Source organism: Calypte anna, chromosome 24 (genome assembly GCF_003957555.1).
Source record: "Calypte anna isolate BGI_N300 chromosome 24, bCalAnn1_v1.p, whole genome shotgun sequence".
In the NCBI taxonomy this organism is placed as follows: Eukaryota; Metazoa; Chordata; class Aves; order Apodiformes; family Trochilidae; genus Calypte; species Calypte anna.
In genome coordinates, this window is record NC_044269.1 from 2,215,361 (window position 1) to 2,243,211 (window position 27,851).

Here is a 27,851-nt window from a genome sequence, read left to right on the forward strand (position 1 = left end):
GAGGGTTGGCTGCGGAGGCAGAGGAGGGCAAATGTTAGATGTAGAGTGGTGCTGGGCGCAGGTAAGCGCGGCGGGGAAGCGGGCTTGAGGTGATGGGGGGGTTGTCCTGCTGCCACCACCTCCCCCCGAGGAGCCCGGTGCGGCGGGGGTTAAAGTGGGTGTCCTTCGCCCGGGCTGGCGGGTGGAGTGCTCGCTGCTCCCCGCCTGCCGGTGTGCGGGTGCGTGTGCGGGAACTCGAGCCCGAGCTGCGGCCGGGGCTGGAGCCGCTGCCATGACAACCCCGGGCAGTCAGCCTGCATCCCGCCGCCCAGGGATGCTGCCGGCCGGCGGGGCGGGGATGCTGCTGCCGCCGCCGCCGCCCCCGCTGCCCCGCACCCCGGCCTCTCGCCGCTGAGGGCACCCCGGCATCCCCTGTCCTGCATCCCGGCGTCCTGCATCCCTTCTGGACCAGCCCGCCTTTGGGACCCGACCGCGGGGCTGGAGGAGAGGAACTGTCAGGCTCCCGGGAAGCCTTTGCCCGCTGCTGTGTCTCTTTGCATCTGGACCTGTTCTCTAGTTCTCTCCGAGGGTGTTTTGTTTTGTTTCGCTTTTTCTTTCTGGTTTTTACTGGTTTTTTGGACTGGCCCCGCTCCGCGCTGACAACTCGGGACAAGCGTGCGGGGCGGGAGCGGGGCTCAGCCGGTGCCTCCTCGCCCAAGTGAGCCTCGGACTGCTGCTTCCCTGGAAGAGCCGGCTCGCCCAGCGTCCAGCACCTTTGCCACTTCTCCTCCTCCTCTTCCTCCTCCTCCCCACCCCCCCGGCCCTCCCGTCCTCCTCCCTCACCCAAGGATACTGGGGACTCCCTCCGGATGCCTCTCGGCAGGCTCAGTGCTCTCAGGCTGCCTTGCCGGGGGCTCTCCTGATCTCCGTGGAGCTCCGCATCGCTCGCCCCGGTCGTTTTGCTCCCCCCCATCCCCACACACACGCAGCTTCTCCTTCCTCTCCCCTTCTCAACCCCACCTCCCCACACCCCCCCTTCCCCCACTCCACTTCCCCCCCCACGCACACCCCCTTTTTCTCTCCTGGTGGCCTTTGTCGGGTGTGTTTTTTGCCTGTTGGAAAAGTCCCTGCTGCCCAGGATGGGGGTCGGTGGGTGCTTAGCCCTGCCTTGGAGGTGCCTGGTCGTCCTCTGTCTCAGGCTGCTCTTCCTTGTGCCCGCAGGAGTGCCCGTGCGCAGCGGAGATGCCACCTTCCCCAAAGCCATGGACAACGTGACTGTGCGGCAAGGGGAGAGTGCCACGCTCAGGTAGGAGCAGCTGCATTTCTGCCTTGGGAGGGGGGGTGTCTACCCGGGGGGGTCCCGCTGCACGGGGAAGGCATCTTGGTGTCTTTGGAGACGTGACTCAGTTTCCCCCGCAGGGGCCGAGTGGTCTCGGTTGGCCGCGCAGGGTGGCAAGCAGAGAGGTTTGGGTGTCGGGAGATTGGGCTTTGGTGTTGTCTCCCCCTTGGTTGTCTCTGGAAAAGTTATTGGGGAGTGAAAAAGGGGGAGTGTGATTCTCTTTTGGCCACTTGCCCCACCCTGGGCTTGGCTCCTGCTCTTGGTTTTCATGGTTTGGGCATTTGGCTGCGTTTGGTGGGGGTAAACATCACTGTGCTCCTGGGGGGCAGTGCTGGGGGTGCCTTCATGCGTGTCAAACCAACCCAGCTGGGAGAAAGGAGGAGTTGTCAACCCCCCCACACTGGGATTTGTACCTCTTTCCCATGCCTAGACCTGCTGGGATGGGGTGAGGGGTCCAGGATGGGGCTGGCTCTGGGCAGGAGGGTGCTGCCCTCCTTGCTCTGGGTACAGGGGTTTGCTGCTCCCCACTAGCATGAACTCTTCGGGGTGTGGGGGAAATGTGGGTCCAGGCATTGCTCTGGGGTCCTGTTACCTGCAGCAGGGATCTGAGGGATGCAGGGGCTGCCAAGAAATGTGTAATTTTGACAAGGTGGAACTTCTGGGATATCTTCTGCCCAAATCATACCCATCCCCGTCCTCGCAGCAGATGGGCGCAGTCATCCCAGAGGATGTTTGATAGGGAGATGAAAAAGGAAAAGACAGGTTTTAATTGCAGCCTTGGGAAAGTGGGGCTTGCAACTCCGGAGTGCTCAGGGAGTGACTTTCCTCCGGCGGCGTTTGCGTAGGTGACACAAACATCTGTGGGGCCAGCTGGGTGTGTGCACTCCTGCTTTACGCCAGCGAGTGGAGCAGGGCCAAGCCAGGGCAAAAAAAAAAACAAACAAAAAAAACCCCAAAAAAACCCCACAACCCCAAACCTCCTGAGGAATTTCATCCAGGTCTCTTTTTCCAAGGGCTGGGGTTGGTCCCTGGAAAGGTGAATCCTGTTTGCAGCCCCCCACCCCAAAGATCTCACAGGTTCCCTGTGTTGTGACATCCGGGTTTGTCTTGTGTTCCTGGCACGAGTGGGCAGTGGGTGGCTGAGGGAGGAGGACAGGGTGTTTTGCTTAGGAATTTGCCCCACTGAGCTGGGCTGAAATAAAAAAAGCAGCTCCTTTCCTCTCCTGAAAGGCTGTGCCCTCCCAAGCACCAGAAATCCTGTGGATCTTGGCATGGGGGTGTTGGGGTCAGCTTACTGGAGGTCTGTAAAATCCACAGGAGGTGGCAGCAGTAGGGTGGGAGTGGGCACTGGTGCTCAGCGAACTTACTGGATGGAAGGAAATCACTGGTGTTCTGGTTGGGGGCCTGAGAAAGGGTTTCTGGCACAGAAACTGCTGTGCTGGTTCTGCTGGTGCCCTGCCTGGCACCCCTGGTGGCTGGGGTAGACCTGTCAGCCCTGCCTGGTGGGTGTCTTGGGAGAACAAAGAGAAGCAGGGTGGGTCAGCAGGAGGGGTGTTTGCCCTCTCTCAGGGAGACCCAGTGGGAAAAAGGACAAATCCTGTTCTGGAGAGGGAGAACAGCAGCTTGTCATCACCCCAGGGCTGCCATATGCACATCCCAGTTCAGCTGAGGAGCTGGTCTGGTGGCAAGGGGTGTCTGTGTGTCCCTCCCCAGGTGCTTTGTCAACTCCAAGTGTGCCACAGGAGACTGGCACGTGGGTTCTGGGGTGTGCAAACTGTGCAGATGATATTCCTGCTGTCTCACCCCTGGCTTGGGAATTGCTCTTGGAAATTAATGTCTGGCTTGCTGACTTGGTGCACTGGTTTGGTAGCTGGAGAGGATGGAGGATTTGGGGGGGTTTTGTTGCAGTGGCATTTTCCTTCTGGTTTGAGGTGGGAGTTGCTGCATCCCCATGGTGGGTCCTGCTCCCTGTGGCCATGATGTGCAGAGGAAAATCACCCATTTCCAGAGGAGGAAATCAAGGGAGCGTGAATCTTCCTGCCTTCTCCCCTCCCTGTGTAACCATCGATCTGTTGTGGAGGAGTTAACTTGTTCAGAATAGCAATTCTGCTCAGAAAGGCTTCAGCAGACCCCACTTCTGCTCCCCCTTCCCAACCCTGCCCTCTGCTAGGGTGGCAGTCAGGAAAAAAAGGGCACAGAAAGGAGAAAAAAAAAAGCAAACCCAAACAAACCAAATTCTTCTCTTTTTCCTCTCATTTCCATGTGGGGTGAGAGGATGGTGAGGTGCAGCCAAGGATTTGGAAGGAAGGAGGTGTTTCTAGAGGTGCTTGCTTGGTTTTTTCACAGCCAACAAAAGGGAGAGCAAGGGGAGAACTTAGCAGCAGCAGTTGAAGTGCTCAGGAAGTCCTGTAGCACCCAGGGGAGGAGGGCTTGGAAATGGGTTATTCTGTCTGGGGTGGCTGGGTGCCCAGGTCTCTGGGCTGCTTTCAGCCAAGGAGGCTCTTTTCATCTCCATCCCCACCTCTCCTCCAAGCAGAGCTAATTCAGTGCCTGTGAAAGGAGCTGGATTGATGGCCATGAGGAGAATTCCCTGTTGGAAAAGGCACAGGCTTTGCTCTGTGCAAACCTGGCTGCTGTAAATATAGTATTAGGACTCACAGAGACACCAGTGATGTTCAGGTATTTCCTTCTGTCTCTGATGTGTGCCAGGGCTGTGGTCATGTGTCTTGTTTTGGTAGCAGCACTTCAGGTCATTGCATTAAATTTAAATCTGGGGTTAGACTTCGGGACAGAGCTGTCATCTGGGACAGGAGAGGCAGGACTTACCCCTGGATGCAGCAAAACCTGGAGGAGGAGGAAAAGGCTTGGGGATGGGTGCAAGAGCTTGGAATTTTTGCTGATGCACATCTTGGTCCTGGGGCTGCTCCTGGTTTTGGGGAGGGTTTGGATGTGTGTGAAGGTCAGAGCTGTTTCTGGTGAGGATGAGGATGGTCTGCACCCCCTCCCACATCTGCCCTCCCCAGCAGCGAGTGGTTCACGCTGGAGAAAACCCATCCTGAACTCCCATCCAGTGTTTGAACTGAGTCCAGGCATTGCTGAGACCTTTGGAGTCATTCTCTCAGCACCACAACAAATGCCTTGATTATGATTTCACTTTAATTGGCTTCAGTCAGCACTTTCCACAGAGAGGCTCTGACAGTCCCAGGTGCAGGCATTTGAGTGGTGGCCCCAGAATTTGTCTGTGCCTTGGGCAGGTCAGGCTGTAGGATGAGGGTCATTTCTCTGTACATCTCCTGGTTTTCTTAGCAGGGTGACACCATTCCTTTATTTGTTCCCCTTTGGATTCTGGGAGCCAAACGTGAGCTCAATGCGTGTTAAAAATTGTGGGTTTGCTTTTTTTTAACCATGATGTTTCCTGTCCTTTCCACTTAGGGTTAGAAAAAGGCCATGCACTTTGCCTCTGAGATCTGCCACGGTTTGCCTGAGCCTGTTTTGCAAATTTATATTGCCCCTGTTGTGATCTTGAAGGCATTTTGGAGAAATGATAAGTTGGCTGTGAAACAGACCAAAATCAAGCACGTTTGTTTGATGGATGCAAACTAAGTGCTGGTTTGTGAAGCAGAAAAGAATCTTTCTCAGCAATGGGGCTGTTTTCTGTGACTCTTTTAAGTCCAAATAAGACAAGTGAGAGCAGGACAGGGCAGAGGTTGTTGATGAAAGGGTCCAGCCATGATTGCTCAAGCCTGCTCAGCAGCTGCAGGGCTCTGTGTCTGGTTTGCTCCAGGCTCCCCACTCCCACCTTTGCTGCAATAACCCCAAAAACTGAGGGTGTTGCTTGACCAGCCAGTCCCCACACCCCAACAAACTCTCTGGGCACTCTGAATCATGCTCTGTTCATCCCAGCACTCCCATCTCCTGCCCTACCTGGCCACCCCTCCACCCCACCCTTGCACATCTGCCAAGATCCTCATTTCCTCCCTTGTGTGCATCTCCCATCCCATTCCCATGGTCTCCCAAGCTCAATACTTGGGATTTTCTTGTCCTGCTGCAGTTATTGATGTCAGAGCCTTGCCCAGCAAAGCCCAGACTGCTTCTCTGCCCACTTCCCAAGCCCAAACCAGGGACATCTCCTGGGGTTATTTTGTTGTTACAGAGCAGTGAAGAATTCCTGAGCACATAGGCTGGGACCAGCCCCAGGAATCCTGCCTGAGGATGGAGCTGAGCTGGCAACTCAGACACCAAGGGTTGTCCTGACTCCAGCACATTCACCTTCTCCTCCAAACCTCTCCTATGTGAGCAGCACTCAGGATTAGGATGTGAATTTCTGCTCCCATCGGTGCCACTTCACCTCTGCCTCTCCTCCTCCCATCATTCCTGGGTCCTCCAGGAGCACCAGGAGTGGTCCTCCTTTTTGGCCAGGCTTTTCTTTTCCATGTTCCTGGAGATCCTTCAGCAGAGGGGCTGCAGGAGCCCAGGCAGTGCCCACGTGTGATGCTGGTGGTGGTTGGTTGCAGCTTGTGAGTCAATGACTTTGCTTGCGATGGCATCTTTCTGAAAGGGGAGTTTATTGCTAAAAGTGACATGTCAGCAAATCTTCACCACCTCTCTCCCATCTCTGAGATGGAATCAGCTTAAAGTAGGGGAAAAAAAAAATTGTCATATGCATGGATTATCTTTTTTTTTTTTTTTTTTTATCTTTTTCTCCCTGAGTGCAATTTCCATCTGAGATGAGGCAAGTTCCTGATTGCTGTGCCAGAGGAGGGTTTCCCTTTATAGTTCACTGCCTGTAGTTCACTGGAGTCTCCTAGGGGACAAGCATGTCATCTCCAGCAGAGGGTTAAATATCTCCAGGCTCCCAGTTCTGGATAGATTTAAGTCAAACAGAGTGGTACCCTGCTCCTTTGGGATGGGAAGGGCTGATGGGGAGGAAGAAAGGCAAAGAGAATAGGAGGTCAGAGAGAGGAGCCTTGCAGGTGACTGCCCAGTGGAGGGTGGCATTTCTAATTGCTAAGCCAGGGTTTTTGGCCCTTAAACCTACTCTTCATGTGATGTAAGGTGCCTGTAAGGTCCTGTAAATGGGTTTATTTGTGTGTAGCACTCAAAATACTTCCATTCTGTGAGTCATCTGCTTGCATTGCAGGCTTTTTGAGGCAGGCTGCATCCATCAGTAAGGAGAATGCCAGGAGTGTCCTACTGGAGGACATGGCCACCAGTGTCCTGCCCTTGCTTGGAGTTTATAGGGGCTGCTGGAAGTCTTTTTCAGTGTCAGAAATCTTTGTGGCAGGGGGACATGGTGTGTGGTTGGGGTTCTGTAGAGCTGGGTGGGAGGGGAATGATCACCAGGTAGAAGATGAAGCAAAAGCAATGCCACCTCCAGCTGTGGGACAACCCATAGCCCCAGATGCTGCTGAGATGCTTCTCCCATCACAAGTGTGAGCTGACCTAGGTGTTTGTGGCTGGCAGGCAGCTGGCCTTATCTGTAGCTCTTGGCCATCCTTGGGGACTGTCCCCAGGCTGGCAGAGTCCCCTGGGGCACCCAGCATGCTGCTGCCTGGCCATGCACACTGTGACCTGGCAGCTCTGTGGGGTGGAGATGTGGTTGTCTTCAGCTTGCCTAAATTATTGCCTCTTGTGTTGGCTTCACTGGAGTCACTCCAAGTGATGCTGCTGGAAAAATCCTCCTCTTGGTCTAGTGAAGTTTTTTTTTCTTCCTTCTGGACCTGCCCAGACTTTCCAGTTTGAGCTCAAACACCCTTGTTTTCATTTAGGAGGAAAAGGGAAAATCAGGAAGGAACTAGTGTACACCCCATTAAGTGGGAACTACCCTGGGATAAATGGGAATAAATAAATAAATAAGAAATGCTCTCCTGAGGTTTGGTTTTTCAGAGGTGCTACAGCCACGAAGGGGCCAAGTCTGAGACTTGGGTCTGGATGCTGAAAATGCCAAAGGTGTCTGAATCATGAGTATATTAAAAATGTTGCCTTAAATAAGGTTTCTTCAGCTGGCAATGAGTGGCCTTGGCTCTCACCACCAGCAGCCATGCAGGGAAGCAGTCCTTGGTTTACGTGCAAAGTGAGGATGCAGAAGAGCAGATGGGTGGGTAAGGAAAGGCTGAAGGTAAACTTGGCTTTGCAGCTGGATTTTCCTCTGGAAAAACCAGGATTAGGGAGATGGAGCCAAGGTCTGGAGAGCTGAAGCCTGGTCTGAAGGTGAGGACACCTTTGGGGAGAGAGCTGAAGAGGAAAGGACACCAAGGGTCAAACAGGAGACATGCGAGTCCAGCTCTGCATGTCAATGAGGACAGAGTAAATAAGGAATAAAACCACCTTCCAACATGAGCAGCTGGTGAAATATCACAGGTTTTCGGGTTTTTTTTTTCCCAGAGATGGAGATTTTGACCGGCTCAGTGCCTGCAACCATAAATGGCTCTGACACCTGCGTCTGTTTTATCAGACACATGCAGAGCCCCGGCCACCATCCAAACATTTATTCCTTTGGATTTTGGAGTGTGGTTTTAATTTTTGTCCCCCTTTTTTCTTTTTTTTATCAGTCATCATGGTGGGATTATTATTATTTCGCCAGCTTCACATCCTCTGTTCAGCAAAAATGCTGTGTTAAAAATGCTGTGTTTTTCAAACTCGAGTTTCTTACGTAGGTGGAATAAGAGGCATGAAAGAAAACTGTCAGAAAACTGGATATTTTGCTTTTAAATTACCCAGGGCAGCTCCATCTTCAGAGCCACCTCAAGATGGTTTGGACCTACAGATAGGCACAGCGCTGATACTTGAAGGTATATTTAGGTTCTTACCCTAAAGCCCTCCAAATTCAGTACATTACAGGTTCAGGGCTTTATTCCAGGATAATCTTTATCTTACATCCTTATTCTCTTGTAGTCCAGTACAAAGCTCTTGATGGGTTCAAAGGAAGAGTGACCCAGGTGAACACTTGAGTAAGTATTTTCCAAGGCTCTGAAGGTCTGATGCTTATCTTGCATTGCAGGAGCTAAGTGAGCACCTCTTGCTTGTGCTTTTATTAAAAAAAACTCAGGCTTGTACAGTTTGTTACATAAAGAAATGTACAAGTTTTTATTTTTAAAACAGACCCTTTAGTTTAAAAAAAAAATCCATTTCTTTCTTTTGTACTTTGGCTGGAAAACACTTAGTTTAGGATTCCCTTGTTGGGAAGATTGGGTTGGAAAATAGTATTGGAAAAATAGTATTCCTTTTAATCTGAGTTTCTAAGTTCATTGAAGCATCTTAAGTTCTGCAGGAAATGCTCTGATCAAGCTGCAGTGAGATTGTGAGTTTGCAAATCTGAAACAGAGCAATTTTGATTCCATTCAGTCTCAGAAGGGGAGGATTTCTGGATACACAGAGTTCTCTTTAGCTGAAAAAATTCTTTCCCTTCTCACCTCCGAGCTGCTTTACATTTTGGAATCATTTTTTCCAGCTGATTCAATCCCTCCTTTTGCTTTCTTCTCATCAGAGGAGCTGTTCTGTGTTGAACCAGCCAGGGTGGATGTTGAATATACATTTTCCAAGGCCAGATTTCAGCGTGACCCTGTTTGCTCAGCAAACTTGCACAAGGTGAGAGGGCAAAGCAGGGTGGTGTTTGGAGGGAGCAGTTTAGAGATGCTCCAGTGGGTGCCAAGTGATGGGATTTAGTCCTCCACAGGCACCAGGAGCAAAAGGGATCCATTAGCCCTGACTTGAGTACTTGTGAAGTTAAAGAAAATCTGTATTCTGAGGCAGGTAGGACAAGGGCAGGAGGTCTAAATCCCATTCTGGGGGACTTCTGGAGTCCACCCTTCCTCCTGGAGGTGGTTGGTTGAGGGAGATGCCTTCACTGGTGCGTGTCTGCTGGGACTCCTAAATTTTTCTGCTTGTCCTTGGCTCCTGGAGGACAGCAGCTGCCATTTCCTTGCTGGGTTCAAGCCAGCAGCTGTTGACACTGTTCAGCAAAACATTGGGGCCCTTCACCTCAGACACCTCTCTGAGCCTGGAACAAGCTCATGCCAGGCATTTTGGTGACCTCCATCCTTTCCAGTGGCACTGGAAGTGTCAACAGAGAGCCAAGGGCTGAAGAGATCCCAGGCTGGGAAGTGACTTCTTGGTCCTTCCAGAAGGAGGAAAAACTTCACCCACCCTCCTAGGACCCATCCTTTGGGTTGGGTGGGAATTGCAGGAGGACCCCGGGGAGGTTCAGTGGGAAAGAGTCCTCAGCACCAAGGGTTTTTCAGGGAGAGGTGGAAGGGGAGGCTGCTGAATCGATGCACTGGGGAGATGTCAGCTCTTCCTCTCAGCTTCCCTTTGCGGCACCAACTGTCAGTAATTTAACTAACGTTTTGTAAATAAATGTGGCATTCGGACAGCTGTCACCACGCCTGTTATAAACACTCCTTTTGTCACTAAAAGCTGGCAGCACCGCTCTGTTTCCCTTGCAAATGCAGCCACCCCTGCCAGTTAGCTCCTGAAGCCAGGGCTGTCAAGGAATCACATCCCGGCCGGTGGCTGGGAGGCTGTGGCTTCACCCAGGGTGCCTGGCCAGGCATTGCCAGGGCCTGGTGTGAAGGCAGCTTTTGCAGCTCGAAAAGAAATAAATGACCCCATCAGCAAGCAAGAAAAACCCATTTGGATGTGGCTGTAGGGCTAGTAGGTTCCCAGCCAGGACCCCGGGCGGTCCAGCTGCAGTGCTGGTGGTGGCACCGGTTCCTCTGCCATCCCAGCTCCATGGGGAGCACAGAGAGGATAAGGTGGGAAGCCCAGCCAGATCCAGGCTCTGATGTGCCAAGGGAAAAATTTGCCTTTGGCACTCACAAACTTTTCACTCTGGAGCGTGGGCTCCTGACACCCAGGGTTGTGGTTTCAGTAATTTGGTCCCTGTGGGACTGGGTTGGATTTGAGTGGAGGAATCTGTCCTTTGAGCCCTTTTTTTTCAGCACCTTGGTCCTCTTGGGGTGATGTTCGAAACCTTCAGACTGTCTTGGGTGCTTCTCCTAAGAAACCTGACTGGAGAGGGGCTGCTGTTGTCTGTCTCTCTGCTGGGAGGTCTCCATCCTCCACAGCTTTGCTCCTTTCATCTTGCAGGGACCCTTGCAGCTCCAGAAGAACCTCCCTTGGATTCTGGTATTTCTCTCCTAATATTGGGATGGTCTAAGTTCCAGCAGTCAGCACCCCTTGCCTGGCGATGCTGCACTGATGTGGGATGCAGGCAGTACTGACATCAGCACATGACATCTCTCTCTCTCTCTCTAAGCTGCTGTAAAATTAGCTTCATCTCAAGTGGCAGAAAATGATCATATCCTCACTTGAGGGCGATGAAGAATATTCCTGAGTCACTGCTAGCAAGGAAGGAGGCAGAAAATCCAGAGTGATACACAACTGCCCACTCAGTTTTAATCACTGAGGCCATTTGCTGCTGCAGAACCTGAAGCTGCAGCTTTCTCCTCCTCCTTCATCCATCACTCCCTTAGCAGCTCGGGCTGCAGATCCCAGCAGGGGCAGAGCCATTTCCCAGCCCATGGCCAGGCTGGGAACATCTCCTGCTTTTTCCCTGTCCAGGGTAAGAAGGGGTCAAGGCTTTTTTTTCTTAAAATGATGGGAGGAAAAAGATGGAGCCTGCCCTCCTCAGGTCTCCTCCTCCCAGGCTGTCAGCTTGGGAAAAACTCTGCTCCAAGCTCACCCTCATCTCCACCAGTTTTCCCTGCTGCCTCCAAAGCAGCTGCTGTGCCCATGAGGATGTTTCCTTTCACTTTTCTCCCCTGTCAGCTTTAGTTTGAAGCTATCTCCCTGGGTTGGTTTTTTTGTTGGTTATTTTTTATTTTTTTGTCTTGGATAAAGCCACCCTCCTTCCTACAACTGCCAGCTCACTGCTTGGGAAACCTCTTGCCAAATTTCTTGGTGACTTAGGCCAAGAAAACCCTTCAAACCCACTGATGATCAGAAGCAAAGCTCTGTTGTAACTCTCCCCTTCGTTGCATATGCTCCTTGGCAACATGTGAGTGCAGAGGACTCCTCAGAGCCTTCCTGCAAGTCCTGCCCTGCCAGTTTGCTCCTGAAATCCAGGTGGGAGCCCTCCACACTCTGGGCTGAAGGCTCTGTAGAAACCTGGCAAGGTTCTTCAGCTGGAGGATCACCTCCTTCTTCTACTCTTCCATCACCACCAGCCTGGTTCAGCATCATTTTAGGGGAAAAGAGTAGCAATCCTTCAGTTTGTTCAGGTGTTTGAGTGAAGACTCCTCTCTCCAGTCAGAGCCTGTCAGTATTTATCCTTTAACCTGATTTTTCAGATGTTCTCTATCCTGCAGATTTGCTGGGATATGCTATTCACACAAAACTCTCCTGGTGTCAGACTTCTGCTAGGATAGCTTAATAGCTCCTACCAGGCTGTGAGGGGAAAAAACAGGACTGGAAGCAGCACAGACACACAGCAATGTGTCAGAGCAGGGGGTTTGCCAGCTGAAAAAAAAATAAAAAATACTGCAGAAGCTCACTCACCGAACCAGGGAAAGTTTTCCATCCTGTTCAGCCAAATCTGGGCAAGTTCCCTTTAGTCCCACTCTCCTCTCCATAATCCCTGACAGCTTTGCAGGCCATGCATTTATTTGTCAGCCCAAGCAGGTGCAGAGCTGCAGGACATGGGCTGAGCATCTCACTTTTGGTGGTTTTTCCAGCCCCTTTATCCCTGCGATCAGCACTCGGTTTCATTTCCTTTTTTTGCCTCATCCTTTCCCTTAAAATTAAAAAAAAAACAAAAACGCAAAGCCTGGATGCTGTATTCTGGGTTAGGTTCAGCAGGAACCCAGGAGAGGAGTAGGAAAATGAATAGATGGGAGGTAATTTTGGAGAGGAGTATTACAACCAACCACCCCCCAGCACGGTTGTGTTCTGCACACACCATCCAGCATCACACACAGAGGCTGAGCTGATGGGGTTGTAGATGTATAGATTTATATACCTTGGGCACAGCTCATGAACAAAGATACTATACAGGGGGAGAGGAATTCAGGGAGCTGCCTGTTGAGAGAGGCAGGAGACAGGGATAAAGCAGCAGGAGCTGGTGTAGATGCTGCAGCTGTACTCAGGAAAAGCAGTGCCTTGCTCTGGGGAGAAGTGGGGGGACAAAGCCCTTAATAAATTCTCTAATCTTTTCTCCAGGTAGTGCCAACTGCTGCTTGTTCCTCCTGCTGTGAGGCTGAAGCAGCCCCAGTAACCTCTGGCAAAATCAGGAGGATAACAAGAGGCTGGGGGGGGGATGACTTTATGGCATTTTTTGTTTTGGGTTTGTTTTATCTTTTTTTTCCTGGGCTTGGGAAGGAAGATATAAAGCTGAATTTCAAGTGGGGTTGTTGCAGTAATGGAGGGAAATGAGAAATGCTCTTCAGCTGCCTTCTCCTTCCTCGTGTCCCCATAAATAACCCTTCTTGCTCAGAGACATCTCAGCTCATAGAGGAGAGAGCTGGGCTTGAGCTGTTATTTTCTTGCTGCAGCTCAAGGGCTCCTTCCTCCTTCTGCCCCTGCTCCTGCTTCTCCCCAGGGCTGCTCTCTAGAAAGCAGTTCCTCTTCTCACATGGACCCTGGTTTCTGGGGTCCTGGGACTCCTTGGGCTCAGGTATTTCTGCTTACACTTTCCCCCTCCCCACTTCTGATGCCACGGAGGGACCAAGCTCCTGGTATCCATAAGTAAAAAGCCAAGGATGAGCAAAGTGTGAGCCCTGGGGGATGGACTGCAGCAATCCCAGGTGTCTGCTCCTGGAGACACAGGCAGAACCTGCTTAAAACCCACATGGTGTTCCTTATAGCTCCTTCCATGTCCAGCCAGCAACCTGTTTCAATAAAACCAGGTTCAGCCATGCCAAGACTTTACCCAGCAGTGAAACCTCGTCCTTCAGTGGGCAAGGCAGAGAGTGCAAACTGTGTCTGGGGACCAAAGGACAAAAAGTCACTCTAGAGAGGTTTTTTGGTGTCTATGAAGTCTTCCTCTAAGGATTTTTGGCCAGGTTTTATGTGCAGTTTTGCCACCCTCTCTCTAGCTCACTTGCCCAGAATTCATCCAGCCCTTCCTTGTCCATTCATGGATGCCAGGAGCAGGGCATCTCTTCCCTCTCTCCATCCCTTTTCCACTTCAGCATTTCTCTTACGTTTTGAGAATGAGCTGTCCTTATTTCTGACAGGTTTTACGGAGGGCTGGGTGTTACATTTCTGTCACTTCCACGATAAATAGACAGGTAGAGGTCAAGGGACCTCGTTAGTCACAGAATGAGCTCAACTCTTGTATGAGACACCCAAGAATCTGTGTGGGCACTGGGGTGGGACGTGAAACTCAAGGGAAAAGGCAGCTCTAGCCTGAGCTTGTGGCATTTCAGTTTAAAACGTGTAGGAAACCATCCATTCCCCATGGTTATGTGTGGAGCTACTCATTAAATGCAACAAGGAGCCCAGGTGGGAAGGGGATGAGCATCCCCTGTGTAAGGAAAGCTGTGAAGATGATGATGGAGACACAGACTCCGTCAGACCAGGTCTAGAGGAGCTGGAAGCTGAGAGTTGTATTGGGAATGCAGCTGGGATCAAATGGGGGATGCTGCACTTTGCATCCCTGGATGGCAGGACTGCAGCAGCTGGTGGCTGTGGCATTGCTGGAACTGGTTGGCTTGTCCTTCCTTTCAGTGACAAAAAAAAAAAAAGGCAAAAAAAAAAAAATATTCAACAGCAATAACAAAAAAAAAAAAAAAAAAAAAAAAAAAAAAAAGAAAAAGAATAATAAAAAGGCCAGCAACTCGCTTTCCAGAAGTTCCTAATGCTGCAACAGGCAAAGCACTGGAGATAAAAGAAATAAAAAAGCGGAGGAGAAAGGGAGCAAATGCATTTATGAGCTCTCAAACTAACAGCATGCAACTCTCATATTATTTTTCCTCCTTAGCCTTTGAAACAGAACAAGGGCCTGGAGCCTTCTCGGCAGATGGACAATGTGTGTGCCTTAACCACTTAACAGCCATTAGCCTAATTTCACGTACTGGAGCCAAATTAAATAATAAGTAAGAGGCTATGAAAAGCTGGTTTGGAGGCTGCGTTCCTGCCTTTCACTTGATAACCTTCTCATAAACAGATGCTCTCTCTCTACCCTATTAACCTTGTCTGAGAGTGGGGAGGGGGCCTTTGGGGGGAAGCAAACACGCCAGACCTTGGTGGGGAAGGAGAGGGGAGACAGAGGGCCCAGATGTGGGGGTCCTCCCTATTTTGGAGGCTTTTTTTTTCCCTCCTCTCAATGCCCTGGCCGTGGAGGAGGTGCTGGTTGTGCAGTTGCATCCAGGTCATTCTGCAGGTGCCAAATGATTCATCTTGATCACCGAGCCCATCTGTACCTGCTGGGTGAGGCTGTGCCACCCGGAGCTGATTTTGTGGACAAATCTGTTTGACTTGGAGGAAAGGGGAGAACGGTGCTGGGAGACACGAAAGGGGAGGTGGCCCTTGAGCCCACCCCAGTTTTTGGCTCAGCCAGGGCAGCTGCTGCACCCTCCCTCCTGCTTGGCCCACAAGCTCACCCCTTGCAGATGAAGTCATTTTGCTGCTCCCTGCCTCTTCTTCCCCATGTTGAAACAAAAATAGTACTTGCCTAAGCGTTGGGAATTTGTGAGCATTAGGTAGTTTGCAAACTGCTTTTGACATTTATTTTGGCAACGGGAGGGCGAGGTGTTTGCAGGTGTGTGCAGAAGGGTTTGAATGTGGATTTTTGGGGTTTTTTTCTTTTTTTTTTTTGCTGCAAAAGCTTTGGAGGTGGCTGCATCACCACACCACCCCCCCCACCCCCACCTCTAACTATTGCTTTGCATCTCAATTTCAGACCTTTTTAAGTTTCCAGGGGATTATAGATGACGGCGCAGCTATTTTTGGTGAAAGGTTTTATTTATTTAAAAAGCCATCTTAGTTCATTAAAAAGATACATTGATGGGAAATAGATGAGCACTTCTATTACTGGCTTGTAGCGTGCGAGCCTGGGGCCAAGATAATGTGTTGTGTGCCCTCCTTTGGTGCAAGAAAGAGCTCTCCATGGAAACACCCCAAAAAATTTGGTGCAGGAGCCATCCCCTCACCCTGGCTTCAGGCTCCAGGGATAGATGTTGGGGGGTTTGCTCCCAGTCCAAGCTTTCCAGCAGTTCCTTGGTGCAATTTGCCTTTCCATCCTGGGTGCTTTTCCTCCTTCCTTGAAGTTGTCACTCAGGCTCTGCTTTCATATGCAACCCCCCTCCCTCTGACTGGCACAGGAGCTGATAAAGCCAGATTTCTTACGAGTTTGTTTCATTTTGGTCCAAGTAGGAGTAAATGAGTCCCTGCCTGCGGCAGGGATGTTAGGAAAGGCTTTGTGCTGTGTGGCTTCTCTGAGGTTCAGATGAGGATGAATCTCATTTTTCTGTGGCCTTTCCCTCTATTGAGCACTCACAGAGTCCCTCTCCTCTACCTGGCTGCCTGTCTGTACTAGACTTGCAGGTACTTAATGTCTTTGAGCCATCTGTTCCTCTGTCAAATTTAGTTAAAATTGGCCAAAGGCTTCACACATTATTGGGGAAGATTGCTAGCTGGGCACACAGGCAAGGAGCACGAGCACATAAGCTCATTCCAGTGAAAGTCAAGGCTTAAAATACATCAGGGGATGTTCTTGAGAACTGGGGAGATGGGATCCACATCCAGCCTTTCCCCAGTGATGGATTTTAGACTTTGGGTTTGGTTTTTTGGTTCTATAGAAAGCTCCTCTTCAGAGATGGGCTTTGCTTTGGGTAGGATGTGCTGCCTTAGCTTTTCTTTTGTGTGGTTTCCCAGCCAGAATGAGCCCTCTCCCCCCTTTTCCAAGGCACTGACCCTTTGCTCAGATGGCCAAGTGAGCAGGAGGAGTCCCATGTCCCCATCTCCCCGAGCTCTCTGAGTTGGGACATGATCCCTGAAGACCTTCTCAAGTTCCTCTGCTTGATTTTGGCCTGGATAGCCCTTAAAGGTCCCTCCCAACCTAAACTATTCCAAGATGTGAGCTTGGGAGTGCTGGCACTTGCTTCCAAGAGCTCCCCTGCAGGTGTAGGCTGGATGCATCCAGCTCTCAAGCCATTAATTTTTCCATGATGGCCCAGAGAAGGATGAGCAGTCAGGAATATTTGCTCCTCTACCCGCAGGTGATGGATGTCTGCATCTGAGTGGGTTTGTTGAGTCCCCCCCTTTGGAGTGGCTGGAGAGCAATGGGGCTTTTTAGGGTACAATTCATCCCAGTCTAAGGCAGATGTCTAAAATAGGTCAGACAGATTGTCTCCTAGCAGTTGTTTTTTCTCTCCATTTGCTAAGAAATGGGGTCCAAGTTGCTAGCTTGCATTTCGAGGTGATAAATCCCAACCCAAGGGTTGAGAGGAAGCCATAGGATCAAAACTGGGAAAAGCAAACATAATCTGGGCATGGGATTAGAGGTAGGCACCTGATGCTTCACCAAGCAGAGATGAGGGAAGAAACAGGGTTTTTTCATTTGTTTGTTTGGGGTTTTTTTGTGTGTGTTGGGTTTTTTTCTTTTTTTTTTTTCCAATCCTGAGTCCATTTATGTCTCATCCCTCTAACATCCAGGGGATTCAGCTAAGCAGTTCTGCACGTGGCTTGTCATCAGTTACTTTATCCAGCAACCTGCAAGTTCATTAGTATTCTTTTTAGTGCTAACAAAATGTCCAAGCTGCATCTTTTCTGCATGAGAGGCTGAAACACCTTAGCAGGCAGGGAAAAACTCAGCTTCCAGCACTACAGAGACCACCCAGAGTGGGGCCCTTCTGCCAGCCAAAAAAAAACCAACAACCCCCCCAAAAAACCCAACCAAAAACCCCATCCCAATAGTGGTTGAAAAGGGAATTTTCTCTTTTTAATTGCATCTGCCAAGGCAGCAGTTTGAGCTGAGCATCTTCCCACCCCAGCACAGCTGTGGCTGCTGAAATCCATGGCACTAAAGCATCAGCAGCTTGAGGGTTGGCTTAGGGATGCTCCTCTTCCTCCTGCCCCTACAGGATCCTATAGGGCACCTGCTGGGTGGGTAAGGTGGGTGCAAATTCCTTTTCTGGTTGGGGTGGGAAAATCCAGGCAGCAGCAGGGCTGTGGCTGTGCCCTGCCTGCCAAAGAGCCTTGCATTGATTTTTATTTTCTTCAATGGAAACAGAACTGACATCCATTAACCAGTTTCCCAGCCTCTCCAGAGCAAGGGATGGAGGCAATGAGGGCTTTATTGCTAATTATTTTTTTTTCTCTCTTTGGATTTCTTTTCTTCTCCTTTCCCCTTGCTCTTTGCTAATGCTCAGCAGCTCTGAGAGGGGTTTGAATGCTGAGGAATAGAAGGTGGAAATAAAGGTCTCATAATCTGCCTTATCCCCAGCGTGGGTCTGTGTTTTGGGAGACCCCCCCCCATTTATTTCACCAGCTTGGATGACCACAGATAACTCTGCAAAATATCTATGGGGAAGATGGATGGGAAAATCTGTCTCTTCTGGCTTTATTTGGCAGCACTGATGCTTTTCCAGTGAATAGCAGGGTATGGAATGAGCTCCAGGTTTCTTTCCTCTCTGGATGTTTTGTTTTGGAGAAGCTGGAGGTGGGAGATGAGAGGGCCTGGAGGTTAGGGACAGGATCTTGCTACAGAGATGCTGGTGGCATTGTCACCAGCTTTGCATCCTTCCCATCCCCAAGGAATGGTCCCAAAGCTCCACACCATTTATGAGGAAAATAACTTCTTTTCTTTCTTGGGATTTGTGTGAAGTAGAAGAGACGAAAAAAAAAACAACCAACCAACCCCCAAACATTTATAGTTGAAAATGGACTTTTTAAGTTTAAGTTTTGCAAAACAAATAATATATATTTAACATTGTATACCTAGATATCAGGCAGGCTTATGAAGCTCATGTATATTTTATATATACACATTTGATGTTAGTTTTTTAATGGCTCCTGAATTCTCAGCAGAATATTTTGCTCACTGGTTTGCTTATTTACTTTTCCCCCTGCCTTATTTTTGGTGTTCTTGCTTCTCACAACTGGCTGCTTCCATGGAGCTCTTCAATAACTGGGCTTTGCATTCAGCTGCAGAGTTTTCTTTGGGGGGTTGCTTTTTAATATATTGTTTATGAAGAAGCCTGATTTGGGGGCTGGTATGTGTTTGCAGCAGAACCTTCCTGCAGCAAAAGGGAAGGACTCAGAGAAAAAACAAACCAACACACAAACAAGGGAAGGTGGGGAAAAAAAAATAAAATTACTGGGTCTTTTTGGACAGTGAATACTACAGAAATACCTTTGACATTTTCACAGACTTATTAGGCAGGTCCCGAGCTGCTATCCAGTTTCCAAATGTCTCTTCCTGGGCTGAGCCTCAGCTGCTGATTTAATGGCAAAGCTCTTGTTGTGAGCACTGCTCCCTTCCCTCCTGGATAAGCAGCCTGGGCTCTGGTTTTAATGAAGGAGTTGGGAATGCTGGGCTGGGTGTTAAGGCCTTTATTTGGGAAGAGCAGGAGCTTCCTCAGTACCTTACCCATCCCTACGTGTTCCCAAGATGCTCCCAGTCCCCGTGCATACTGTGCATTGATCCCACTCTGCTTCTGGATGCCAAGTTAATTCACTCACTGAAAGCAACTCTCCTGGAGATCAGGAGCCTGGGGAATGCTCTCCCAAGTGGTGTTTTTTATTGGTCCTCTTGTCCCTCCAGCAGCTCGGTGGCACATGTTGGTGTAGCCAGCACAGGGCTGATGGGAGAACTGGGATGGTATATCCTGAGCTGGGAAAAATTCAGGTGCTGGAAAAAAGGGAGATGCAGGCTTCACCTTTGCTTGCTTTCCCAATTGGTACCGTGCAAAACAAAGAAGAAATGCATTAGAGAAAGAATGTTTGATTTAAAGAGTGCCTGGATGCCGACACCGTCTCTGTTTGGTTTCCTTCCTTTAGCAGAAACCTCATAAAACTTTGATGAAGCATTAATGGATTGGGAGATACTTTTTCTTTTTTTCTTTTTTTTTTTTTTTTTGTATTTGATGAGGTGGAGGTAACTCCCCCAGAAATCCAGCCCAGTTTAGCACTCTTAAGCTCAGAAAATGCTTTGGGGTTGTCCCCTGGGCTGTGGCTTGCAGGGAGGGAGCAGGGGATCAGGAGGGGAGGGATGGGCTGATTCCTGTCCCTGATGTGGGATTTTGGTGGTTGGCCCTGGAAAAGGAATAGCTGCTGGGAAGGAGAGGGTTGCAAGGGTGGATATTCAGCTGTGTTTTAAATTAGCCCTGAACTCAAAGCCACTTTTTGGTTCACCTCTTGGTTGATGGTGAAGGACGTTTGAAGGTCTGGTAATGTCTAGGAGCCCGATCACCCTCACCTGGCTTTCCCTCCAGCACAGTGGGAACACATTTGCAGGTCATAACCTGCTCAGAAGTGATGGCTGAAAGGTTTCTTTCTCTTTTTATTGCGTTTCAATCTTCTGCCTTGAAAGCTCTCATCCCCTTTTGGAGGCTAACCCAGCATCGGAGCCAACACCCGGAGGTTGTGGTTTCTCTGCCCAACTCTGCCAAGGATTTCCAGGCAGGGCTGGTGGCAGAGAGCTTATTTTATGACAGTGCCTCAAGCCATGTCCCTTCAAGACTTAGCTGGGTCAGGGGAGCAAACACACCCTGGCAGCAGCCCGGCAGAAAAGGATGGAAAGCATCCAGCTCTGAGGAGCTTAATGGGAAGTTATTAGCCTGAATATCCTCCTTATTGTGGAGGCCGGGCTGCCTTCTCATCCTGACAGCCCCAAGTAATTGATGGCCCTTCAGAAGGAAGCTTGAGCTGAGGGTTTGTGGTTGGGTGGGAGGTTTTGCTCTGTGTGACCTCCCCGTTGAGGAGCAGCTGGGCAGATAACAGCATTGGGGCAGCTCTGGGAGCTGGGATAGAGGGGCAGCAAAGGGTGGACAGAGAGCAACTGAGGATACCAAGAGCACCCAGAGCTGGTCCTGATGCAAATCCTGTAGTCAAGGCCCATGGCAGAGCAGGGAGCAGTGTTTCAGCATCATGTGGGGCTTGCTGACTGTATGAAATCAATAGTACTGTATTAAATCAATAGTCCAATGGAGCTCACCACCCCAGGAAATGTAGAGCCTGGCAAAGGATGAGTCAGTTGTGGGTTAAAATATATCTGCAGTTAGGATGGGTAAGCTCCTGTGATGCTGAGAACATCTGTGGAGGGCTGGCAGGGGGTTGGTTCAGCCTTGTATCAGGACTTTTTTTTCCAAAGCAAGTTTCTTGGGCTGCTACAGAAATGCTCTTTGGTTCTGGAAGGGCTTTCACAGGCTTCAGGCTGACTTTGGTGATTGGAATGAAAAAAACAAATGCCCCAAATATTAACTCCTTCTCTGCTGGTTCCTGTATGGGCTCCTCGTTAGACTGTTCTCTCTCCTGTGTTTTTTCCCTCAACTTTCTTGAAATATGCAGTAGCAATCAAGGCAATTAACTATAATTGCAGAGAGACTACCTTGTGAAGGCGGGCCACAGAAATAGGTAATTACAATGAGTTATAAATGGCTGGTTATTTACATCCAAAGGGATGCAGGGGGATGGAGTTCCAGGAAGCATGGACTGGTGCTTGCAGCAAAGGGCAGTTGTTTGGGGTCATTCCTCCCAACCCCTTGCGTGCCTGGGCACCTGGCCAGTGCTCAGCTTCATCCTCGGGGAATATGTCCTCAGCATCTCGGGATCATTAGCAAACTGTTAGGGTCTTAAAGAGCTCTCTGCTATCTCCAAATAAAAGGCAAAAGATGATTTAATTAGGCAGAGATCTGAAGAGACACAGAGTTCTCAGGGAAAGCTGTTAAATCCAAGTTCTGGCTCCAGGCATCCTTGCTGGGGTCCTGCTGGCTGTCGGGGGAGCAGCTCAGGGGGGGTTGATGCCAGGAACTGAGCTCTCCAGAGCAAACAGGACCCAAAGTTGACCTGAGCTGCTCATCTGACCAGTGCCTTTCTCCTGGTTGCCACATTTTGACCCCTTGTAGTGCCAAAGCATTTGCCCACTTTGCTGATATATAGGGAGAAAAGAGACCTTTGAGGTCTTCTGTCCTTCCCAGGGCAGAAAGCTGTAAACTACCTCTCCATTGCTACATCTGCTCTAAGCAGGGTTATTTTCTGTGTGCTGTGCTTTTCTCTGCTTGACAGGAACCTCAGGATACCCTGCTGCCACTTCTCTCTGGAGGAGCACTTTGTAGACATCGTGCTCTACTCTGAAAATGATTTTTTTTTTTAAACAAGATTTGAAAAAGCTCTTATGAATAAAGGAGGATGCCTTTCCTGTAGTACCAACAAGCATCCTGAGAGAGCAACCATTAAGGCAAGCAGCTCAGAGGGTTGGTCTCATTTCAGGAGACAAGGTTCTTTGGTGGCAGGACATCTTGTGAGTTGTGTAGATTTCCTGGCCTCAGGCTCCCCAGAGAGGCTTAAAACTTTTAGTGCCCTCTTGCTTGGATGTACTTAGTGACAAAGAGTTTTCAATTATTTAAAGATACAGGAAGACAGGAAAGCCATTAGGAAGGGACCTGGTGCCCCCTGGAGATATTGCAGTCTTCTCCATGCTTCCCCTTGACAGCTTGCAGGACCAGCTGCAAACACCAGCCCCACCCAGGGAAGGGGTGAAATGAAACAAAGATGGTAATAACCTTAGTATTGCCTTAGGTAATAACCTAAAGTCAGAGTTGGTTTTCAGGGGCCTCAAAGTTTTGGGTTGGGATTGGGCAGCAGGGTGCTAATGAGGGGCAACTTGGTGTAACCCCCAAAAAAGGAGAATTGCAAATTCAAATATCAAGAAATTGCAAATTTAATACCAAAAGAGGAGATGGGCAGAGGGTCAAGAGATGGTATTGCTTGTGTTCTTTGCTCCTTCACTCAAGATGGAACTTGATTCCTGAGGGCACTCAGTCCAGCACCTCCAGGGATGTGCTGAGCATCTTCCAGGATCTCCCTGAGGGAGGACACACACCAGAAGGAGATGGTGTTGGCTGAACACATTCCTTGTGTTTCACTGACATGTCATCCCAGTAAGAGTCTGAATTTCCATGGTGCTTGTTCAACTGTGGAGGAATCTCAAACCTGGTGTGGAGCCCTGATGTGCTCAGAAATGACTCCTGCTCTGTCTTACTTGTTGAAATCCATTTGAACAAGCCAGGCAGCAGGTCAGGACAGTGTTCCCCTTTCCTGTTGCTTCTCCAGGTCTCATAGGGTTTGTTTCTACTCCTAGTTAGGATGGGGAAGGACTGCAGCCAGGGCTTGGCATTCCTTCCCCTCTGACTGCCCGGGGACTCATTGGGGATACAAGATCTAAACCCAGCACCTTCTGGGTCCCCAGGTCCTGAGCCACAGCTCCATCCATGCTGCTTGTCACCATTTTGCATTTTACCATGATTAGAGCTCGCTGGGGAGATTTGAAGTAAATGGCTTCTCCTTTTTCCAAGGGAGGGCTGGAATAAGGGAAGGTCTTTGGGGAGGCTGTTTGCTGCACAGAGGGGAATTTCTGATCAGAGCAAGATCTCAGTGGTTTATGGTGAGGTTAATCTCACCCACTTCAGCCCTATAAAACTTTGTCAGGTAATCAGCCTCGGCAGGGATTGTAGAGGAGCAGTCAGCTCATCTTTGCAAGGGTGTCTGTGGCATCTTAGAGGTGTTCTCCTTGGACAGCAGAGGAACAATCAGCTGCCTGCTGGGGTGCAGGCGAGATGGGGTCCTTCAGTGTAGCCTGGCCATAAGGGTGATCCAAACCCAAGGAAATACTGGATGGGGGGAATTTTGGGCAGACTGCCTCCCTCCAGCCTGGCTGTAGGAAAGCAGGGCTGTCAGGACAGAGCTTGCTGTACCTGGGGCTGTAATTAGCTCAATCACCGAGCTGGCGGCTGTGATTTAAAACTCGACGTTAATGCCTGCTCTCCATGGATCACATGGGGTTGGTTGTTCTCATGAGGTCACACTGCTGCAATAAGCCCTGTCATTTAGACAGGAGTAAACTCACAGTTTTTTGACTGCTTGCCACATTCCTGAGAGTTAGGCTGGGTTTATTTATTTATTTATGTATTTATTTCTGCTGGCAAAGGTGTGTGGTGCTTTTAGTGCCTCGAAGATTTCCCTGTTGTTCTTTTCCAAATGATTCCAAAAAGAGTTGCTGTGCAGGATATGGCATCAGGTTGCCCAACAGTGGGACTGAGAGCCCAGAGGTGGCTGCATCTGATTGATGGGGAAAGCAGCTCCATCACAATGGGAGGTGCTGCACAAAGAGCAAATGGATTATATAGAAATTTTAAGTGAAATGAAGGTGTTGTGGTCAGAGATGCAGAGCAGGGAACTCACTGGATGGGTTGAGGACACATGAAACAGGTACAGTGGGTGACCAGCATGTCCTCTCCAATTGCAGAGCCTCTTCTTCCCACAGGAGAAGTACATTTGATTTATTACAACCCTGACTGAAAGTAGTAGTGGAGCAGTAGGAGAATTAAAAACATGCATGGCATGTATATGATACAGAATAACTAATCTTTCCTGACATTTCCTGTCAATCATGGGTAGGGAGAAGATAACTAACTCTGCCTCTCATGTTCTGTGGTCTACAGTCTTCAGTCATGAAGATAAATGTCAAGCATCAGCTGTCCTTTAGTACAACCCCATTCTGGTAGGTAGCAATGTATCAACAAGCTCTTCTGCTGGAAGGTGAGTTTTTGTGGAGCCCAAAATCCTGTGGGGTTTGGGTGAAAAGGGCTTGGTCCCAAAAGAGAAGGACCCAAAATATCCCCTGCACTAGGAGCTGCTGTGGTGGCCTTGGTGGCCTTGGTGCTGTTGTTTAGAGGAAGCCCTGGCACTGCTTTAATTTCCATGAAGTGTTTATGTCCCACATAGATCAGCCTTTGTAGTGGGCTGGATGTGGGATCTCTTGTGGCAGCGGGCTCAATTCCACATGCATTTTTTACTGAAGAAGTAATAATGCCCTTTAGGCCATCTGAAATCATTTCCCCATTCATACCAGAGCTCCGTGGGGGGAAGGGGAAAGCATGGAAAAAAAGATGAAAACAAAAATGTCTTTTTCATTTTGGAGTGTGTCATTTGAAAAGGGAGGCTTGGGGAGGACAAACCCACAATTCTGGGTGTTTTCAGCTGAGCTGCTTGTTCAGAGTTGTTCTGGGAGGAGTGTTAAGTCAAAGAAGTTCAAGTTCAGTCACCAAGGTGGGAAAAATATTTTGGGTCTAGGCTGAAGTGATTTGTTTGTCTTCTCTAGGGGGTGGAGGAAGCATCTACCCAGCATTTTCCATGCAAAAAGGAGCCAGGGAAAGGTCGTGAGGACCAGAGGGGAGAGAAACAGGGATGTGTCCCCATTGAATGGCACAGAGAGAGAGCACGGATGCTTTAGGAGCTTGAGCATTTTGGGAAACTGCTTATTGGCATTTGCAAACACTACTTTTCACTTAGAGGTGCCTGCAAGGGCAGGGTTAGCATTCCTATTATTAATAATAAATAACAGTAGTTGGGTAAAATGTGTGCTTAGATATTCTGTGGCATTCGGTGCATGTCCCCCTGCTTTACAGAGGACAAATTGTAAGCACGTGTGAGGAGGATAAATATGAGACAGGGACTGGGAGGGAAATGAAATGAAGATGAAGAGGTTCATCATTTTCCCTTCCTTGTCCTTTTTCTTCTGCAATTATAAAAATCTAATTCCCAGGTAACCAAGGATCCAGTATTTAGGGCTCGCCGGGGTTGATCATTTCTGCATGCAGAAAATGTCCAGGGAGGGTGAAAAAGTGGAAGGAAAGGTCATGTAATGCTCTTGTCATACCAAATCTGCCAGAGAGGGGGGGAGAGCACGGGGCTGTCTCATTGTGAGCTCCAAATAGAGCTGTTAGCTTGGCATCAGATAGCTGCAGGCATCGATAGCTCCTTATCAATGGGATAAAGATAAATGTGAAGATAAGAGAGTGGGGTTTTTGCCTTGAGATCCACTTGTGGTTACCAAAAAGGCTTTGTCTTGCATGTTGATTTCTTCGTTCTTGCTCCCATGGTAAATGCCAAGGTTTGAAATCTTATTTATGGTTGAACCGAATGAAAAGAAAAAATAAAATTAAAAAAAAATAAAATCCAATGAGCCAGTGCTTCACCCACAGGATATGAAGATCTTCTGTGTTCTCTTAATTAAATGAGGGACCAAGGAGACTTGTGAAGCCACCTGACAGTGGTTGGATGGGTAATTCTCTCCAGTATTGAATTAAAAATTAAGAGCATTTAATAAGTGGGGGTTAGGTGCTGCCTGAGTTAGGGTTTCAGCACTTAAGCTCCAGCTCTCTGCATGTTGTTGAAAGTCTGACTCATATTTCCCAGCACTTCTCAGCAGCTGTGAGGGCATGGAACTTTTTTAGATGGCAGATAAGATTCTTGTTGTCATCACATGATTCAGGGAGCTGGTGCTTTAAAGGAAAGAGTGCTAAAAATAACTGGAATTGGTGACAAGATCGTAGCAATTTTGGCCTTTTTGTACCGTGAAGGGCTGGGTGCCAGCCCTAGGAAAGGAGTCAAGGGCTTCATTCTGCAGTGTGTCTCTGAAATGTCATTAGCCCTGTGATGATTTGGGGGTAAAAAAACCCCAGAAACAAACTGGGAGAAGGATAGCAAGGAGAAAAGATGGAATGAAAGTGGAAAGAGATTGTGAGAAGAAGAGGAAGGGGTAAATATTGGAAAATATATAAAAAAAGGGCAAGGGAAGCAGGGCAAAGCAGGTCTTGGACTAGACATGGGCTAGGATGGTGTTAGAAGACAAAAGAAGTGAGACAGGGTGAGGAGCACAATGACTTTAATTTGTAGGCAGAGACTGTTAAGAGGCAGTCTTAAAAAAAGAAAAAAAAAAGTGATTTGGGTTCTTTTATTCATTACTAACCATAAAAGGGCCAGACTGTGTTGCCAGGGGCTTTAAAATCCAGGCCCCTATTAAACCTTCCTTGATAGTAACTCACATTTGGGAATGGAGTTAAAGAAAGAGCCAGCACGGGCAGAGGGATGGGGAAGCTGGCTGGATGGAGGGGAGACTTAGGGCAAAGATTTCACCTTCCTTCTGGCAAAATGCTTTGGGAGATCAAGAGGCTCAGGCTGCCTGTTTATTGGAGAAGCCCAAAGGGAGCAGCATCATCCCCCTTGCCCCTTCTGAAGGAATCACCCCAACTGCATCTCCCTGGCAAAGGGCTCTGCCCCCCATTCCCAGGGATTAAAGCAGGATTTCTGCCTGCTGCTCACACAACCCAGCTGCAGCTCTGGGCAGGCTGCACTGAATTCAAGATGAGATGGGGAGAGATCAGGAGATAAACGTGACGGATAAAACCAGCAGCAGCAAAAAGGTTCTTTGGATTAAGTCCCTTTATGATAAATAGCAGGCGTGGTGCTGGTTACCTCAAGTTCCTACCAGGGAAAGGAACTGGGAAGGCACCAGCCACCCCCTTCTCAGCCCAATGAGATCTGGGACTGGGAAAGCCCTGGGGGAAAAGGGTGATTTCCCTCCCTTCTGCCTCCAGCATCCCTGATGGTCCTCTAGACATCCCCAGGGACTGTCTTTCCCTGGGTGTCACTACAGGCACCCACTGGCCAGGCAGCAAACCCTGCCCCACATCCAGCTCAGGGGAGAATTGTAATGGAAAGAATTGTTCCCTGAGCCCCAGCAACTTACTGATTTTGTGTGTGTGTGTCTGTGCAGGTTCCATGCCCCTTTCTTGTCTGGGAAAATAGCAGAGACCATTTGTTTTCAAGCAAGATTGGGATGTGACACACAGGCCTGGGCCATGCCATGTCCTTTGCTCCCTGTGCCACATCCCAAGCCATGCAGCAGGGTGAGGAATGAGCTATTCCCTTGGGAGATGCTGGCCAAGCATCCAGGATCCAAATCCCCTTGAGGATTTCTTTTCCTTGCTGGGATTTGGGTTCTGTGTCCCTCCCTGGGAGCTCTGGGCAGGGAGCCACAGGTTTGGAGCCCTGATAGAGATGTCTGGAAACAGGAATGCTCTCTCCTGGTTTGAGCATCCCTCCTCTGAGCCAGCCTGGGGAAAAGAGTGGCTCAGGGAGCTGCTGTGGTTTGCTCAGGTTGGTAAATGGGTAACCAACCCTTTTGATGAAGTTCAACTCCAACCTCTTTGAATTCCACCCCCTGTTCTCTCTGTTGCAGAACAGAAGCAGCTGATAAAGGTCTTATCTGGTTACCATGCTGCTGGAGGCACATGGCTGTGACCAGAGCTTGGCTGGGCATGGAGAGCAGAGCACAGGATCAATAGTGCAAGGAAAATGTGTTTGGGGCCACGATGCTTTCCCTGTGGTGTTTGGGAACTGTCAATCCACACCTTCCCCTTTCCCAGAAGGATGTGGTGTCTCTCTGGTTTGTTTCTTTGTTTGCTTTAAAAGAATGGTAAGAAAATGCAAGCTTAACCCCCCCAAAAAGCTTTCCTCTGTCATCTCTTTCCCTCCCAAATGGAAATAGAGTGGATTCTGCAAAGTAACTCGTGAGTGAGTGTAGGAGGGA

At 49.3% G+C, this 27,851-nt stretch overlaps 1 protein-coding gene across 1 annotated transcript in view; it reads left to right on the forward strand.

Annotated features, from left to right (window-relative positions):
- The first annotated feature begins 1,118 nt into the window (after nt 1-1,118).
- Nucleotides 1,119-27,851, forward strand: part of LOC103526083 (protein CEPU-1) — a 131,239-nt gene continuing 104,506 nt past the window's right edge. The window contains 2 exon segments of the mRNA XM_030464649.1: nt 1,119-1,128; nt 1,201-1,285. Coding sequence (XP_030320509.1) covers nt 1,119-1,128; nt 1,201-1,285 — 95 coding nt within the window.